Raw genomic sequence first — 18,521 nt, 5'->3', positions numbered from 1 at the left:
CAGCAATGAACCACGCGTGCATCCCCAAAACTCTGGGGTCCCCTCCCCTGGGGAAGGCAGGGATAGCTGTGACACACTGGAAAAAAACAGCCCCAAACTACCATGTTTCATGTTTCAACTGCTTCCCATTCACACTACAATATTCCAGCATCCTTCCAGCTATTTCTCTCCCTGTAGGACTGAAGCAGGACGCCTCGCCTGAGCCTAGATAAATTAAACTGATCATATCCCTTTGCCCATCAACCCTGTAATTTCTTTAGAGGCAGCAGTCAGGTTTGTTTGGGACGATCTGTGCTTTATGAACCTGCACAGCTCGCTCCCTTCTCGCTGTCGTAAGTGGCTACAGATGGAGCAGAGCAGTGGAAGCAACAGCCTGGCTACAGCCGAGGCGGTAACTCTGTTTTTAAGTCTCTTAAAAGGCAGTTATTAAAAAAAAAAAAAAATAAAATAATCACCCTTTGGGTGAAAATATTTCACACTAGTGCAGTCCAAAAGTGAATGGAGTAAATCTGAAGGGAGAGAAGGGAAAGAGCCTTTGGGGGTTTGAAGTGGCATCCAAGGAACAGGCAGGAAAACAATTTTTTTATTTTTTTTTTAAGAAAAGAAAAAAAAAATTCAATAAGCAAAGCTGCCTCTTGAGCCACAGTGGGTCAAAGGCAGGACGGCAGGGGCAGATTTCCTCGACTGTGTTACAAGTAACCCATTGTGGAGCTGCCTGGCTGTAAACCGGCAGCTCTCCTTGCCTTCCCTGCTGCTGCCTTTGATCTGGAATCCCGGGCAATTAATCCCAGGCAGTTTCACTTCCTGGGTTTCATGCAGCAAGCCCATGTTGCAATGCAAAGCTGCAAACAGTTGGCAAGTGCAATGCTTGCTTGGCAATTTTTTTTTTTTATTTAATTCAGGGTGATGTTTTCATTAGTCACTGATTGCAAGGGAAATTTATTTTTGCAAAAATTCTGATTTTGGCCCCAGCCTGACCTGCACTCACCTACTGATTGTGCCCAAATGTTCAGTGCCTGGTGCTGTAAGAAACATCAAGAAAACTGAGAAATGGGTCTCAGGAAGGGGTGGTGTCATGCTGGACACTGTCACTCCAGTGCTCCTACGGTCTGGGTATCCACGGACTGCACCACACAGAGTCAGTTCCCCTCCCAAGTGCGGTGCAGGCTCTGGGGGCACTGTGGTCCTCCTCCCAAGTAGAGGGGACATGCAAGGATGGGGCCCACTGCTCACCCTGGCACAGCAGCCTTTCTGTCTTTGTGTGGAGCCAGCAACACAAGGGGTGCAAATCCCAACAAATCCATCACGGAGCACGTGCCCAGGAGCACTTTTGGAGAGCCCCTTGACACCAAATCCCCTGAACTGTTTGCGTGCCTCCTAACCAGAAGGAGAAGGGATGGGACTGGAGGAAAAGCTAAACCCCAGGGATGCAGGGCGTGGGGTGTGAGTGCAGTGCACCCCAGCCCATGGAGGCATGCAGAGCCTTTGCTCCCCTCCCCGGCCAGCAGCTCCTCCTTGTCCTCCAAGAGCTGCCTCTGCAGCTCTGCGTGGTAGGGAGTGTGTGGGAAGCGGCACAACCCCCAGAAGGGCCGTGTGCTAATTAAATAAAGATAATGAGGCTGAGAATGAGATGCCAAATCAATGCTGTGGCAACCCAGGAGTAGAGCGCCAGGTAGCAGCCTGGCGTATCGCCTTACAAAGCATGCCAAAGAAACTGTCTTCAGTCGGGCAGGATGAGCCCTCTGCTCCCGAGGGACTGGGATACAAGCTGCATTGTAACAGGTCTGAATGTGAGCTCTAATCTTGGCTTGGATGGAGATAAAGAGGAGGAGGAGGAGGAGGTCTTCAAAGGCCACTGAAAGTCTGGGAAAAGGGGGAGATTTACAACAGGGCTTATCCCATCTAAGCAGTAACTGGGTATTGTTATTTATTAAAATGCCATCTGGCACTCTGGAGCGCTGCTCGCCTGCACGGTGAAGCCCCTGCGGGCTCCCTGGGGCAGGAGTGATGAAACCCCAGCTTTGGGGGGCTGCATCCACCCTGCTGCCCATGACACGGGCTCGGAGACTTTTTAGCGGTGCTGGACTGTGGAAATGGGGTAACGAACATCCAGCCAAGAGGAGAAAAGAAGCTGCAGCTCCGGCTTCTCCCAGCCCTTCTTCAGCTGTTTCCACTTAAAACACACGATCATATGGCGGAAAATCTGATCCTACAAGCGCAGTGCAACTTTCCCAGAGAAACGTGAGGACACCACTGCTTCTGCCCAGCGAGAGGGCAGGCTGCCGGATGGAGATGTGCCCGTGGCCCAGCGTGGCTTCCCTGCCTGCTGCAGCAGAAGCTGGGGCTTGGTGGGGAATCAAAGGCGCTGGGAAAGCTGCCACATGGGGGTCTGTCCAGCCTGGGAATGTGGAGAGGGAACCTTGCCCCAGGCTCCTGAGCCTAACCTGAGGAGCTCTGTCCTGCCTTGGGATGTCCCCTCTCAGCACATCCCCCTGGTACTGGCTGGAAACTGTCACCTTGTGCCCAAACCCCACTCTCTGCTAGGAAAGAGCCAACATTGTGTATGGTCTAAGATCTCCCAGTCCAAGCAAGAAGGAAAGCAGCTACCCAGGAGCACGGACCTCAGTGCAGTTTAAAGTGTGGATGGATGCCTGGCACCGGTGTCCATCAGCTCAGGAGGAGCCAGATTGGCTGCTCACAGGACTGATGCAGGGGGCTGTGGCACTGAAGTCAGAGCTGTGCTGGCACTGATGGTGCAGGAGGCTCTGGATCCCTGGCAGAGCTGTGGCCCTGTGGAGACTGACCTCTCCCTAACTAGCCACAGCAGCATGGCTGTCAGCTACACTGCTCCCAAAGCCAACAGGGAGGCCAGCCCGGCCCGAGCCCCACGTCACAGGCCATCCCAAATCACAGGGGCCCTGCCAAGAGCAAAGGGCTGGCGCCAAGCATCCCGTCATCAGCGAGCACAAGGCATCCAGCGCTGGGGGCCCCGCCAGCATCCCACTCCCTGTACAATGTCTGCAGCCAAGGGGAACGGCAACCTTTCTGCCCCAAACCCCAGCCACCCCAGGGCAGGGTCCTGCCTGCCAGAGACAGCTCACAAGGGAAAAAGTCACCCCACGGGAATGCAACAGTCATCCAGACAGATTTTTCCTTATCAACATCCCTGAACTGGGGTTAAACAGCAACACCAAAGCTATCGTGGGAGAGCATGGCAGCTGCAGGACCCACACAGAGCTATCCTGCTGCTAGGGTGGCTCTCCATTCCCAACATCTCTATGTGCAGGATATGTTTCCTTCCCTTCCAGCAAGAACAAGGAGCTTCAGATCCCCTGCCTTTGTGCTGGTCCCTACCATCCCTGCTGCAAGCTTTCAGCACTGGCAGGGGGAGCATGCATCAGCATGGCTTCTCCCACGGGGGAGCCCTGCTCACCACCAGGGCTTCTGAACAAGCCTCCGCACAAGCAGCGTGAAATCACACTTGCCAAGAACAATCACTTGCCCCAGCCATGAGCACTGCAGGAGGGAGAGAGGGAAGATCCTGGATACGGCAGCAGCGATGAGAGAGAGGTTTTGGTAATGCTCAAGGGCTTAAATGTGCTGGATCCCTGCTGAGGACCACGCCTTGAGCTGCAGCTCTGTGCAAGGAGATGCATCCCACAGAGGGTAGCACTGCTGATTGCTCACCAGTGTGTCCCAGCAGACACTGCATGAGTCCAGACCATGAAGGTTTTAAGGCTTCAGAGTCAAACTGCAGACCAATCCTCTGAGGTAACACCCTACTCACTCATCAGGGAAAAGCCTCCAAAACCAGACTGAGCTCAATGCAAAATCACCTCCGTCACATCAACGGACCCATGGGGACAAAAGCCACGATCACACTGCCATGCACATACCTTGGCACTGGGTATCCTTCATGGTGGGCTCATATCCAGCAGCACACGTACATGCTCCCACAGGTACCATCCACTCGCCGTCGCCGTTGCAGTACAGCTTTAGGGGCACAGACACCTCCACTGCATTGGGGATGCAGGTGCCCGGTGCGATGACCAGGGAAGTGGGCTCAGCCCCCGTTAAAGTCTCCGGGAAGATAGCAAAGCCAGCAATGGTGTTGGAGCATTTCTTGTAGAAAGCCCGGACGGAGATGAGGGACATGCAGGCTCCCAGGTCTTGGAAGGCAAGGTAAAAACCATTCTTGGAGAGAGGGCCAAAGCTGCGCACCTTGGTGTTCACGCGGCCAGACTCCAGCTTGGAGAAGCTCTCATCTGGGGCAATTGTATCCACTTTAATATAGGGGTTCTCCATCCAGAAAGGGCTGTTTGCAGAGGCAGAATCCGTATCTGACTCATAATAGAAGAGGTTGAAGGTCTCTTTGCAGGAGCCAGGGATGTTGGGGATGCTGTTGCAGTCCCGCACGGTGAACTTCAGCTCCACATAGACGCGCTGGACATCCTGGCGCTGGATGAATTTGGTACGAAGCCAGTTGTTCTGGTTGGCCTCCCGTACGTTGCAGACCTGGTACGTGCGGATAGGGTTCATGGCCTCGTCATAACCACTGACTTCTTCCCACTGTGATTGAGAGGGAAAGGGTTAGATCCCCAGCCAGGGACATCAGTGCTACAGACACATCGTGAATGGCACAGGGTGGGGGGGAAGAGGCAACAGTCAACAGGGAAGAGCAGCAGCTACACCTTCACCTGTCACAACCCTCCTGGTCATCAAGTTGACTAAGAGCAACCCAGGCCAGGGACCATGACACTCCCACTCTACTGGCACGGAATCAAGAGGAGATGGTTTCACAAGGCAAGGATATGCACAGGAGGAAAGGACAAAGATGCAGCCAGCTTCACAAAGGCAGTGGTGAGCAACCATGACTCCCATGGGGCCAGGGCCAGCTCTGCCCTCGATTCCCATGGGGCCAGGGCCAGCTCTGCCCTTTGGAGGTCAGGACCAGGGTTGGTTCCAAACTTACCCCTGTCTCCGGATGAGTTGTCCATGCCAACTCAGAGGTCACCCACTTTGTGTCCATCAGGGTCTCTGGAGAGAAAGGAAGGAGAGAAAGAAGTAATTGGAGATGAAGGCCAAGATTAGAGGGGAAAAAAACCCAGGAAGAGTGGGGGAGAGGAGAGCTGAGCCTGACATTTCTGTGGAAAACAGCAACTTGGGGGGTGAGACGTGGTGGGAGGAGGGGAGAGCGGCGCAGACAGACTCCAGATTTCTCTTCTCCTGTCAAGAGAACAGGAAGAGCGAGGCGTCCCTGGAGAGCTGTGCTGGAGGAGGCAAGCAGCAGGACGAGGAGCTGGCCAGGTGGCAAGGGGGAGATGGGGACAAGCTGCCATCCCCAGCCACTAGCACAGCCAAATGTGTCCCCCAGGCAGTGCAGGGGTGCCAAAGGAGGAAGACCGGGCGCCCCTGTCCGCACCCTCCCCCTCTGCTTTGGCAGGGCGCGTATTTAATGTGGCTGGGGTTGAAAGGGCCCGTTCCCATGACAGGGCGGTGCGGGCCAGGCAGGTTTATCCAGAGGAGGAGGGACTGGCAGGCTGCTCTCCCAGAGACGCCCCACATCACTCATTTTACAAGAGGGGAGAAGAATTTGACCGTCTGGCCAACATTCCTGGAGCAGACTACAAGACAAACCACCCCGGCAGCATTCCCCAAACAGCCCCAGCCCCAGCCTTGGGGGAGCGAGACGCTTGTCTGGGAAGAGCTGCAATTGCAGGCAGCTGTCGCTAATCCCAGGCAGAGCCGCGTGGCTCCGCGCGAGCACCACGCGCAAAAGCCAGGAGTGAAACACAAGCATGAGAGCACACGGACATGCTCAGGGGCCAATGGCCCCTCTGAGAGCTCCTGGCCCTGTGAGCTCTGCTCCAGGGATGGCCCTTAGGCTGTCTGGAGGGGAGCAGGCACCCCAGCACCCTGGGGTCCTCTGGACCTTCTTTTGCCTGGGGGGGGGTTGGTAGAGGGGGGTGCAAATGCCTGGAGACCCTGGTGTGCTCAGGGGGGCTCTGCTGCCTGCACCAAGCAGAACTCAGGACCAAAGCCAAAAAACCTCCCTGATGAGGGCAACCCCTCCCCAGCCACAAGTATGGCCCCATCTGAAACCCTGTGCACCTCCCTAAGGGCTGCCCATCCATCTGCCCACTTCTCAGTCTACCCAGGCTCAAGATGAAGAGCAGGGAGCCATGGCTCTCCTAGACCCAGCAGCAGGCTGGGAACCACTCACTCTCCCTGGCTGGGGCACAAAGACATGTCAGGGCAGCTCAGTTGTGCCCGCATCATGGCTCAGCCCCACAGCAAGAGGCAGTTTCAGCCTCTTTCCTTCCACACCAGGAAAACCCCAGGCTGACCTAGGCAGGGAGGAAGTGTGGAGGAGGAAGGAAGCATTCACGCATCGCAGGGTTTCGGATGAAGCCCGACTGGAGGTAAACACCTTCTTCAGCGTCCCACCCCAGCGAGACCCGCCAGCAACTCCCAGGCCAGCACCCACAGGCAGGCTGGGAGCACAGGCTGTGGGTGCCACCATGGTATAGATAAACAAGCACATCTGGGGACATGCGGGCTCTCTGACCTGCCTTGTGGCTTGCCAGGTTCCCAGCTGGGCCAGCGAGCTTGCTTCTCGCCCAGGCTGTTCACCCAGTGCAAACACAAACACAGTTCCATTGTGGCCTGATGGCACTAGCAGTGGGCATGGCACTGGGGGCAGAGGGAGGAAAACCCTTCATGGTGCCAACACCCCATTGGCAGAGGTGTAGAAGGGCAGCATCTACAACAAACTGCAGTGCAGAGATGGTTGCTGGGCAGGAGTTATTTGCTGTTTCTCAAGAACACAGACTAGGGGCATCTGACAAAAACAGAGGGAGAAAAGGAAGAAGCCCTCTGTCAAGCAGGTAATGCAGGAGGGGTGGGACATAGGACGGGCAGAATGGGTCTGTGCACCCATAAGGCAGCTTCTGCTCAGTCCCAAGGCACTACTTGCCCAGGGGACACAGCAAGCTGCCATCTCTCTCTCTCCCTTCCCATTTCCCACACCATCAGCTACTGAACCCTGGCAGGATCCCAAGTGTGGCTTTGCATGGCCACAAGACCACTGGAGACACTGCTGCACTTCCCAGACCCCTGCATGGGGTGGCTGCCAGGGCGGACGGGCAGTGCCAGATGATGGGGGAGCAGGTTCCAGAAGGGGGCTGCCCACACCTCTGCGAGGGACAGGCCCCGTGCTGGCTGCCCTAATAAGGGCACAGCGGTGCCGAGGGCCCAGACACGCCGTGCTGGCGGTGAGCAGAGCCAAGCGTGTGCTCAGCGCTCACAGTGCGGGGCTGCCAACTCCCGGTGCGGAGACTCTGTGCGGGTCCAGCCAGGGCAGGGCCCTGCTGCCGGCACGGCCAGCCAGGGGGTGTTTCTGCAGCAGGAGCGGGGAAGGGATGCCCTGCGTTCTCAGGGCTGGGGCTGCTGATGGATGAGCGGCTGTGGCGGTGAGTCAGGCTGGGCAGATGGGGATCTGGGTGGCAGGGTGTGCCCGCAAACAGAGTGACACAAGGATGCTGTGGCAAGCCACAGCACAGCATGGACTGACCAGACCATGGCGGGTGTTTGCTTCCCAAACCCATCCAGGATATGCGGGAACTCTCCTGCACAGCAGCAGGCCCCATGTAGGAAGCCCTTGCCATGCTGTCCCCTCTGGCCGTGTCCTTCCCCTTGGCCATGGGCAGAACCTCAGTTTGGACAGGAGGCTCGCTGCCTGCATCCTAATTTGGCAGCATCTGCCATCTGACCAGCAGAGGAGAGAAAAACTGACAGAGCCAAGCTGGCTGTTGGGGTGAGAGCCACGTAAACCATACAGAGAGAGCGGGGAGGGGAAATAATAATAATAATAAAAAAAAAAAATTCACTGAGCAACTCAGCTAAAGGAAACAGGCTGAGCACAGAGGGCAGAGGGGGTTTCCTGCAGCCACGGGAGTGACCCAGGTGGGGTCAGTGGAGCCTCCCAGACCCTTGCAGCCTGCCATTGTGAAGGCTGTGAGTGGAAGGCCCTATGGGCTTCTGTGCTGCGTGGTCCAGGGGCTGGTGGCACATGCTGAGCTGAGTAGCAGAAACTTCTCTGAGCCCTTAAAGGTGCCACAGAGCTCTCACAGTGGCCTGGACCTGAACCTGGTCCTCTCTCCCAAAAACACTGGGGCACACCAAGGACTGCCCCCCCCCACGAAAGGGCATGTGAGAGGCACGCTTGGGCTGGGGAGCCGAAGCACTGGGCTTCAGTGGTTCAGGATCAAGCAGCTGCATTCTTCCTCTGGCCCATGGTGCCAGAGGGGGCCTGAGAGGTGTCACCGGTGATTTCCCAGTGTGGTTCAGGTTTGCAGGTGCTGTGGAGGGATGTGAACGGCGTCAGGGCTGGCTGAACAGTGAGTCAAAGCCACTTCAATCCCGCACAGCACAGCAAGAGCCTGGTCCCATTAGTCAATGGGAAATTGGCTCCCAATTTTGCCAGCTTGGGGAAGTCACCCTAAGGCTTGCTTTATCACTGTCTGCAGTGCTGGGAGTTGTCCTCTCCTTACCTTCAGCTGGGCAAAATCAAGGCATGGAGCAGGAGCCTCACTAAGCTCAGCAAGTGCAGCCAGCCAGGCTTGACTCCACATAGAAGCAGAAGTTCCACGGCAGAGTGGGATCCCAGGACAGGGGAAGATTCTTACTCCCTGGACAGGGCTGTGAGCTGCCTCCTCCCTGCCCTGCACCTCTCCTCCCAAGCACACCCTGAGCTGCAAAGACAAGCAGTCCCCTACCAGCAGCCCTCCCATCACCTCCACAGAGTCCCAGCAGTTCACTAGGTGTTTGGAGCCCTGGCAAGGACCCATCTGGAGCCGGGGACCTCTTTCTCCCCGTGCTGAGGCTCAGGAATGCGGCGTGCATGGTCTGAGGCCAGCGAAAACGTTTGAACTCCCCCCTTAAGAGGCCCAGAGAGCCCGTCTCGCGCTGTTGAGCGGCAGACGCGCGCGGCAGCGACGGCTGAGCCAGAAAAGGGGGGGAAATATCAAAATTCTTTCAAGATGAAGCCACTGGGGAAGACTCAATCGTCTCCACCAATAAGCTCCACTTTGAATGCTCTCCCCTTTGAATACGTGGACTGATGGCTTTTATCAGGATACACTGGCAATATAGGATGCCAGCTCTTTGGCCTGATGAGGAGAAGGCAGCTCATGCAAGTCCAGAGCATCCTGGAAGAAGGCAAGGGAGAAGAGTTAGTAAAGACACCCACGCAGCCTTGCTGCAAACAGAGGAACCTGTTCTGCAACGTGCCCATGCTCTCTGTGAGCTATGCACACCATGGCACCATGTCTGCAGGAGCTCAGCACAGGGCAAGTGGCCTGGACCAGCCTTATGTGGCCCCTTGCCCCACACTGAGGTCCTGTCAATGGCTAGGCCATTTGCCCTAGGACACAGCTTGGCTTCCACCATGGTGGCTGCTAACAGTGGTGCCAGGTGCCTCTTTTCCCCTCACTGCCATGCATTTCTCCTCTGGAAGGAAAGCTAGCTTGTTTAGAGATGCACTTTTAATCTCAGAGACTGCCTGCTATTCAGAAAGCCACCAAAAGGGGCATCTCTGCATATTTTAATTTCTTTCTCAGTTTTGAAGATAATTACACCAGGAGTGAGTGGCCTTGCATGCTCCCCATTCAAGCACCTATCGGTACAATTAATCCCAGCACTGTTCTGAGCAGCGGCACAAAGGGCCTTTGGTGTAAGGTCCTTTATCTGGGAACAAAGAGCTGCCTGTGGGAGAGAACCTGAGGTTGCACTTTTCCCGCTGACAAGCGTTCAGTACACAAAAGCTGAGCCACAGGAGCGCCCTGTGAGCGCGTCAGGTCTGGGAGACCCCGCAACACGTTTTCTTGAAGCGTGCGGCTCACCCAGATCCCTCCTCCTCCTCCTCCAGGAGGGTTCTTCCCCCTCTGACCCCAGCTAAACCCTGTAGGCATCCTCCTCCCAGGCAGGGGATGTCCCTGCTCCATGGCTGGGGGACTCCACATGCTGCCGGCATTTAGGAAGCTTTCTGGTCCCGCTAAGCCCATGTGCTCCGTGGATGGAGAACACCACAGACAGCAGCTCTGGAGCACAGGAGGTGGCGTGCTGGGAGGTTTCGGCACTTGGCAGCCCCTTGTGCCGGAGCTGCACTGCAGGGAGGAGAGGCTCTAGCTGATGCAGTCAAGAGCCAGGAGAGCAGGGAGGAAGGCTGCAGCCAGCGTGGGAGGCATCAGGCAGGGAAACCAGCAGGCACCCTCGGTGGTCAGGGGGTACCCATGGTGGAGGTGCCAGGCATGGAGTTTGTGAGGCTGGGGAAGGTTCTGTCAGGCACTATTTGCTAGTTCTCTCTGCAGGGATGGGGCTGGCAGCACTGCCAGCATGCTGCACGACTTATATGCCCTCATCCTCCCTCAGGAATCCCATCTCTTCCGGGGACCCCCAACACACCCATCTACCCTAGTGCCCAGCGCAAGGCCAGGGGGCTGTGCTGGTCCCACCCTTGCCCTCCCCGACTGTCAGGCCGGGCAGGCCAGGCAGTGCGGTTCAGCCCAAGGGAAGGGCTGGAGCACTCCCTATCACCGCCCACGCTGGGAACCTGTCCTTATGACAAGCAGGGCGCCTGCTGCTCCCCAGCGCCGAGGGGGGAGACGCGAGGCTGCCACGGGAGCTGGCCCCCCACCCCATCCCTCTCCAGGGGGGCACAGGGGCTCTGACTGCACATGCCCACCAACCTCCACTTGTCCCAGGTCCAAGGCAAGCCAGCAACTTGTCAATGAACTGGGAACAAAGGGAAGAGAGGAGGGGAAGAAAGGAAAAAAGGGGCCTGTATCACAGCTGTGGCCCTTCATGCCAAGGGCGTTTGGCCCATCATCAAAGGGGATTGGATTTGCTGAGGCAAATGATGACACATCCACTTCAAGCAGGGCAGGTTCTGCCTGCTGCTGGAGGCGAGCCACCAGAGTGAAGAAGTACTGTGGGCACTTAATAATAGACTCATTATTTCTGCATTATGGCAGGGCCCAGAGGCCCAAACTGAGATTAAGGCCCCTCTGCGCACACAGGGCACATGCACACACCAAGCCAGGCAGTCCCTGCCCAAAGAGCCCAGCCAGGGGTGGGCAGCACTGCCAGTCCTGGCATCATTCACCACTGCCACTTCCAGCCCTGCCAGAACCATGGTAAGCTCACAGCAGGGCCCAAAACTCCAATGCCAACGATGCTCCAAGGATGCATCCTTCATTTCCCAATCCCACACCTACACTGGGGTATTAACCTCAAGCCAGGAGACGGTCCCATGGCTCTGAGCCACTGGCCTGCTGCATCTTGCTCACAGTCCTCCCCTTCCCATCCCAATATCCTGCACCTTCTGCATGGGCCAGATCCAGATCCCAGATGACTGGGAGCTGCCTGGCACACGGGGTGGAGGGGGACAGGAATGCTCCCTCCATCCAGCCCTGCCCTGTCGCCAACCCACCATCCGCTAACTGGCTGAAGAGGGTTTTCCGGCCACGTGCTCCTCACCAGGAGCTGTTTCCTGATGGCTGCGAGACAGACTGAAGCATGTGAGAGAGGACAGGTGCCAGCTCTGCAAAAGGCAGATCAAGTGGCAGTGGCTGGGATGCAGGGAGGGATGGGTGCTCCCTTCCGCCTGGTCACGCACTGGATCAAGGCGGGAAGGGCAGATTTCTGCCGTTTTATGAGCACAGCCTTGCCAAGCTGGGCTCCAGCACCCACCAGCATCACACTGTGTGCACCCCCTTCTAAACCACAGCACTCGGAGCCTCGGACTTTTGCAGGACGGCAGCTTCCGCCCTCCAGCTGCACGCCAATGACACGTGCAGCCCGCTGCCCAAAGCCTGCCAGGTCCCGCTGCCAGGCCGTGGTCCTGCAGAAAGGCCGTACCGACACTGGGAGAGGACGGGAGCCAGCTGCCCGAGCCCAGCCCTGCACTGCAATTACTGTTCTATTAATACCACGGGGATTTCGGATGTCAGAGCCCATTGTGCTACGCCAGGGTCAGCTTGGCCAAGGAAGAGCTGCCATCCCTGCCCACGTGGTGGATGTGCCCCGGTACTTGCTGCTTCAGCTTGTCTAGGGGGAAAAGATGCTTTTGCTGTGCCAGGCTGTGTGCAAAAATCCCACAGACAGCCTCTCATCTGTGCCTGCTGCCAGCCTGCCCACCTGGGACAGGAATGTCCCTGCCTGGCTGGGGGGAAGGGGCTGCCCGCTGCAGCTCTCTGCCATATGGACAAAGTGACCAGCTGCGCCAGGCAGGCAGGACAGATTTATAGGTCGCCATCCCCTGCAGGAATGGCCATGCCACCATCCTCTGCTGCCACAGAAATAACTCATCTGATCAGGAGACACCAGACCTGCTCGAGCCACAAATGCCATTGACTAGGACAGAGGCAGCAAATCAGCCTGCAAAGCCACCCTTGTTTCCAGAACGCGTTATGATGGGGACGCTCCTGCCACCTCTTTCTGTGACCCCACTGCCCTGTGGCCATGGTTTCAAGGGGTAGGTGTCCCCACGGGGCCACCAAGCTGAGCTGGGCTGGTACGGGTGGATGAAGAGCCCCAAAGTCCCCAGGGGATGGAAGAAAAGGCAGTCGGTTCTGCAGACCTGCCTCCGCAGGGCAACTGTTTGCATCAGGCTGAGATCCAAAAGGCCCCTCTCTCCCTCCAGCTCCATTTTTTTTCCAGGTTGTACTTTTGGAAAGTGCCCAGAGAAAGAGTAATGATATTTAAAAGCAAAAAAATAACCACCCCTTCCCCAAAAAAGGTTACTCTGTGCACATCCAAAGGCTCGCCCCACAGACGGGTAGCTTGGCTGCCAAGCTCCATCCCATCCCGGCAGCGCAGAGTGGGAGTTTCTGCCAAGATCTCCCTCCCCTCTACTGCCTGGGGCAGTTACCCAAATCTCCGCGCTGCTCTCTGCTCACTTCCTCAGCTCTCTGAGAGCACCAAGCCCATCTGGAACTGCTTAAACCCAAATACTGCCCCCCCCTCCCTCCTCCACCTCCCCCACCCCCAAAGTCAGATTCTTCCAAAGTTAAAACAAGCACAGAGTCAGGAGGGGGTGCCGGGCCGGGCTGACTCGCTCCTTCATTTCGGTTTAATTTCTGGGGAACTAGAATAAATCTGTTCCTGGCGATCGTTCAAGCCCTGCACATTTTTCTCATTAATAAAAAAAGGCCTCGGATAGCACACCGCGTGTGCGTGCCCCCCCTCCCTGCGGGGTCCCCCTGCACCCCAGCCCTCGCTGGGCGGGCACTGAGCACCTGAGAGATGCAGGACTGGGTGCAGGGGACATGGGGACAGCAGCGTCCCTTCCTGGGACTGGGATGGATTTCAGCAGCCCTGTGCAACAGCCACACCTCACAGAGGAACAGGGAGGCTCAAATCCCCCCGCAGCTGCTGCTGGGCAGGAGAATCCTGGGGGAGGGCTCCCCTGGGACGGGACATCCCTGCTGCCCACTCCTGCGGCACCGCAGCCCCCGCAGGGCCCCCGGGGCATTCCTGGGGAGGGGGCCGAGAAACAGGTGTTTGTCAACAGCTTCTGCCACATGCATGAGAAACGCCAGGCCCCGCAGCGCAGCAGGGCTTAGCAATGGGCAAAAATAAAATAAAGAGAACCCCCCAGCAAAATCCTCCCCCCTGTCCCAGGCTGGGACCCTCAGCTAGCACACGCTGGCACGTGCGTGGAGAGCGGCCATGGGGCCGGAGCTCGGCCCTGCCACTGCGCTCCTGCCTCTTCTCAAGATGGCTCCCGTTCCTCTTCAGCGGGGCGGCCATGCGAAGACAGCACTGGGCTCACTACCGCCCGACTCAGGCAGCACAGGCTGGAGGGCTGAGCTGTGCTGAGGGGAAAATGGGCACCAGGGGAGGGATGCAGCCCCTCTGGGAGTGGTGGCACTGTGGGAAAGGGATGTGGCCCGGCAGAAAGGGGATGTTGTCCCACTCCCAAGCTCAGCTCCATGACTCCTCTGTGGCCATGCTGAGGGTGGGTGATAATGGTCCCCAAGCACAGGAGGGTGGGGCTCCATCAACAGTGCCAAGCCAGTCCCTTCACAGGCAGGATGCCCACCTGCCGTCCCTACAAAATGGCTCCCACTTGAGGCTCAGCCCTGCGAGGGAACAGCCCATGCCCGACTGGCAGCACCGCCCAGCCAGAGCACAGGGCTGGGTTTGGAGCAACAACAACAACAACAAAAAATGCAATAAAAAAACCAAAACATGACTTCAAATGGGACGGTCACAGTCGGGGGGGGAGTGTCACTGCAACAGGCTGCCTGGCCTTCAAGATGGCAGCCCATCCCCTGGGGCATGGGGCTCTGCAAGGAGATTCCTGCCCCATGGAGGGGCACCACCATCCCGAAATGATTCATGGGAACAAGCTGGACCCAGAAACAACAGCAGCTCATTATGGTTTCAACCACTGAGAAGCTTGTGGCAACGGCAACCACCAGCTCCACCGCAGCCCTTGGGTAGAGTCCCCCTTTCCCAGGGTTCTCCTCCGGGGGAGGCTGACACCCACCCTGTGTTCTGCACCAGCTGGGAATGGGGATTCCGACCCCGGGGCCACCCCAGCACCCTTCCCCCAGCGCGGCTCCCAGGCGGAGACGCTTAATCCCGACAAACCAGTTTGACTCAGCACAACAGGAACAGCTACAATTTTAAAAACATGCAAGTCTGTGATTCAGATTGCTGGGGCTGTTTTAATTAAACGCCAAGCTCCTCTGCTCCAGCGGCAGCAGCAAACGGCTCACGGAAAGAAAATGCAACAAACTGGTTTCCCCAAATATCTCTTGCAGTAAGTCATCATAACAAAACAAGGAGTTTCGGTTCATTCCTTAAAAACCAGAGGCCGCTATTCCCAATTGCAAGGGCTGGGCAGGCATGGCCTGGCAGCCACAGCCTCGCTGTACACTGAGGGAGAAATGTGGGGCTGCAAACAGAGCCTGGTGATCCAAGTTTTCCCTCTCCCCAGCTCTCTGCATGCTCCACTTGACACAAAGGAAAGCCCTTCTCCTCCCCTCCTCGGGAGCAGGGACGGGAAGGGTTTCCTCAAGCGCAGCTTTTACCGAGGAACAGGAGACTTAATGAATCCAGCGAGTGCTGCAGAGCCCCACGATCCACTTTCCCCTCACAGCCCTACCCCAAGCGCCCATAAAACAGCAGGGCCAACTTCATCCATTGCCCCACCAAGAAACATGCCATTTCTGTGAAAAGTAATTAAACAGAAAGCAAATCTCTCTGCCAAGAAAATACCTGGCAGTTACAGCACAGGGGTCAATTAAGCAGGGGTTTGCCAGTGCCAAGACAAGCGTGGTCAATCTGTGTGACACCCAGCTGGGGTCGGGGAGGTGTCACTGGGCAGAGCCCAGGTGAAGAAAATGCCCCCTAGAAATCGTGCTGCGTTGCGGGGTTTGGCTATCTCACTAGAGCCCAAGTCTACTCAGGACTACGTGCAGCAAACTACAGTGCTTCTGCATGGGAGTTCATGGGGAAGCACGTGGGAAACTCCAAGTTTAAATGGAGTCCTGAATCCAGAGAGGCTGCTCAGAACAGGAACAGCCTGGGAGAGTGGCTCCTAGGGAGAGCAGGTCCCTGTCCCAGTCTACCCGCACCCCCAGGGCGACAGGCAGATCCAGTCTGCGGCTGTCCATGCTCCCTTGGGCCAGGGTGTTTTGAAGCCTGGGGTTTTAGCCCTGGATGGTTGGCAAGGGCCCGGAACGCAGCACATTCCCCGTGCTGTTCCACCGCGTCCACTCCCCACAGGGCCTCCGCTCCCACAGCCCCGCTGGGACAAACTTCTCCGCTCAAACCCCTGTGCTGGAGAAAGGATCCGCTGTTGCCCCTGGATAGAGCATTCCTTCTGCAGCCGGCCCGGGGACTGCTGAACCGGAGAAGAAAAACACATTGTGACTTCAAACAGACCCAGCGCACTTACAGGATCTGGAGAGAAACCATTTTCTCCTCGGCAGCACAAAGCCCTCACTGAGCTGCTGCCGAGCGCGGCTTTTCTCCTCCACCCCCGTGGGGCCTTGTAAAGAAACCCAACTCCCCGCCATCCCCTCGGGAATGGGGAGTGCCATCCAGCCCCAAAGCCCTCTGCCCGTCCTGCCCAGCACCAGCCGCAAGCCCAGCCCTTTGCACCTCGGAGGGGACAGTAAAGTGGCCGGGTCTGGGGACTGCTCGCTGCTGTTGTCTGCAGGACGTGCGTACAGATTTATGGCCACGCCAGATTTATGATCAGCACTAAAATATCCAAACAAACGTGCACATGAGATTTACAGTAACCTCTGGAACGCGCCAGTCCCCGTCAGGAAGCAGCGGTGAGCGTGGACAGAAATGCCAAACGTAGCAGAAGAGCAGGAGCGGGAGCTCACTGACCCTGATGCGAGCAGCAGCTTTCCTAAGCTGCAGAGGGAGAAGCCTCTCCAGGCCAGCTGCAACTTTCCCTCCAGCTTGAACAAGAGCAAACAGAAAAAAAAAATTTTGAAAAAAAATTTGAAAAAAAAAAAAAAAAAAAAAAAGAGAATCCCATGTGGAATCGGGGCCAGCCCAAAAACTGCTGGGCAGCTGCCAGCCAGACCCGACCCAAAGTGGTCCTACTGGGCTGGCACCCAGCTGGGCCCTGACCTCTCAGACGGTCTGTTCAGCCCCTGACCTCTCCACACATTCGGGAAGCTGAAAAAACCCAGTGACTCCTCAGCAGGGCCTGTTTATTTTCCTCTCCATCCGACTCTTTGCACGGCTCCATGCCCGGACGGTAGTGGGGGAGAGTCTGGGGCTCCCTGTCTCCCCGGAGGCTGGAGGGACTGTCCCCAGGTGATACACAGCGTGCTGCGAGCCCCCACGCCAGCTATCCTTCCCAAATTCCTAAACCGCTGATGGGAAGCAGGTTGCGAGAGGCTACCTGCAAACGCGGGGCTACCCGCAAACGTGGGGCCGCGCCGGGCTCCGTGCCCACAACTTCATCCCCCGGCACCTCTCCAGAAGGCAGGGATCCCCGGGCGGGCTCGGGAGCCTCCATCCCGCGGGGGCTGAATGCCGGTGGCTTCTCCCTTCCCCTCCTGCCGCGGGGTTCCCGCTTAGCCGGGAGCTCACGGACCCGGCAGGCCCACAGCTCTGATTCCTACAGCGTACAAAGGACGAGGGATTTTAATTTTTTTTTTCCTTTAAAAAAAAAAAAAAAAAAAAAAAAAAAAAAAGAAAGGCACGGAGAGAGGATGAAAAGGAACGCGAACAACAAGCACCCCCCAAACTTTCTACAAAGCCCAAAGCTAGAGGAAAGACGTCCCCCAACCACCGCAGCGGGGGAGGGCTCCTGCCCACGGCCACCCCCGGCGCCGCGGCCCGAACCTCGCAACGCCGGGCGACGGCAGCGGGAGCCCGAAGCACGACACCGCCTCCGAGCAGCCCCCGCCGCCCCTGCCCGGGCGGGGGCACCCACAGCTCCGCTCCGACCGGGGGATCTCCCTTCCCTTCCGTCCCTCCCTCGCCAGCCCCCTCCCGCCGCTCCGGCAGCGGGTTCGGTTACCGGACACCGGAACGCCGCCGCCCCGGCACTCCGGCTGGAGCCCCGCACACTTTGTGCCGAGACAAAAACCCGTCCGGGCCCCGCTCTCCTCCTTCTCTCCGGTGCGACCCGCCTTGCCCGCTCGGGAACCCGCGGTACCCAGCGCGGCCAAAAGCCTCTTTCCCCGCTCAAAGCTGCGGGTGCAGCGGCGCTGCCCCGCGGAACTGGCTTCACTCTGCAAGGGGGAGAGAATTACTCCCCGTTCTATTCCCAACTCCATTGGAACTCGAGGGTGGGCGAGCCGCGGAGCGCAGAGCCGGTCGGGGGTAGATGCGGCACGCGTGGCCACTCGCCCCGGAGGTCCCACGCTGGAGCCTCGGGGGTTAAGGCAGCGGGCGCGGCGAGCCCTGCCGGGGAAGGGATGGAGCCGGACACGGCACACGGACACTCCTTCCGCGGCCCCACCAGTTCTGGCACGCCACGAGCTTCCACTGAAAGAAATATTAATTTTCCAGCCCTCTCGGTAGTGGCGAAAAGCCTCGAAACGTGAACCTAGTATCCAAAGAGGCGCCGCTCCCTGCCAGCAGCCGCCGGCCGCGGATGCCGCGGCTCTGCCGCGCCGGGCTCGGTTCCACGGGGCGTTGACTCCGAAACCCACTGAGGGCGGCTAAGCGCTGGCAGCGGGGCTGCGGCGGCGAGCTCTCCGCGGGTACAACCGGGCATCCGCGGCACGACGACGAGTCGCGGTGAGCCACGACGGGCCTGGGACATCCCGGAGGATGCGTGCACCCGTGTGCGGTCGCCCGGGCCCCGGTGCGGCGGACGGGCACGCCCGCCCGGTACTCACCCTCCAGAGCGCGGCGGCCACCGGGGAGCAGCAGGAGCAGCAGAAGGGGGAGCAGCGGCGGCGGCGGCGGGGGGGCCCCCGGGCGGGCCGCGGCCATAGCGGGGGCGGTGCGGGCGGCCCCGCCGGGCAGTC

The 18,521-nt window shown here is 58.1% G+C and overlaps 1 protein-coding gene across 2 annotated transcripts in view; it reads right to left on the bottom strand.

Annotated features, from left to right (window-relative positions):
- Positions 1 to 18,435, bottom strand: part of EPHB3 (EPH receptor B3) — a 29,371-nt gene extending 10,936 nt beyond the window's left edge. For both annotated transcript variants that reach the window (XM_041467876.1, XM_041467877.1), the window contains exons 1-3: positions 18,390 to 18,435; positions 4,973 to 5,037; positions 3,897 to 4,569 (exon numbers count right to left, since the gene is read on the bottom strand). In XM_041467876.1, coding sequence (XP_041323810.1) covers positions 3,897 to 4,569; positions 4,973 to 5,029 — 730 coding nt within the window. In that variant the 5' untranslated portion in view covers positions 5,030 to 5,037; positions 18,390 to 18,435. The remainder of the gene's footprint in view (positions 1 to 3,896; positions 4,570 to 4,972; positions 5,038 to 18,389) is intronic.
- Positions 18,436 to 18,521: the final 86 nt, after the last annotated feature.

The sequence above is a fragment of the Pyrgilauda ruficollis genome, unplaced genomic scaffold, assembly GCF_017590135.1.
Source record: "Pyrgilauda ruficollis isolate IOZ18807 unplaced genomic scaffold, ASM1759013v1 scaffold21, whole genome shotgun sequence".
Classification (NCBI taxonomy): Eukaryota; Metazoa; Chordata; class Aves; order Passeriformes; family Passeridae; genus Pyrgilauda; species Pyrgilauda ruficollis.
Note: the sequence above shows the minus strand (reverse complement) of the source record. Positions and strands in the feature narration are given on the sequence as shown.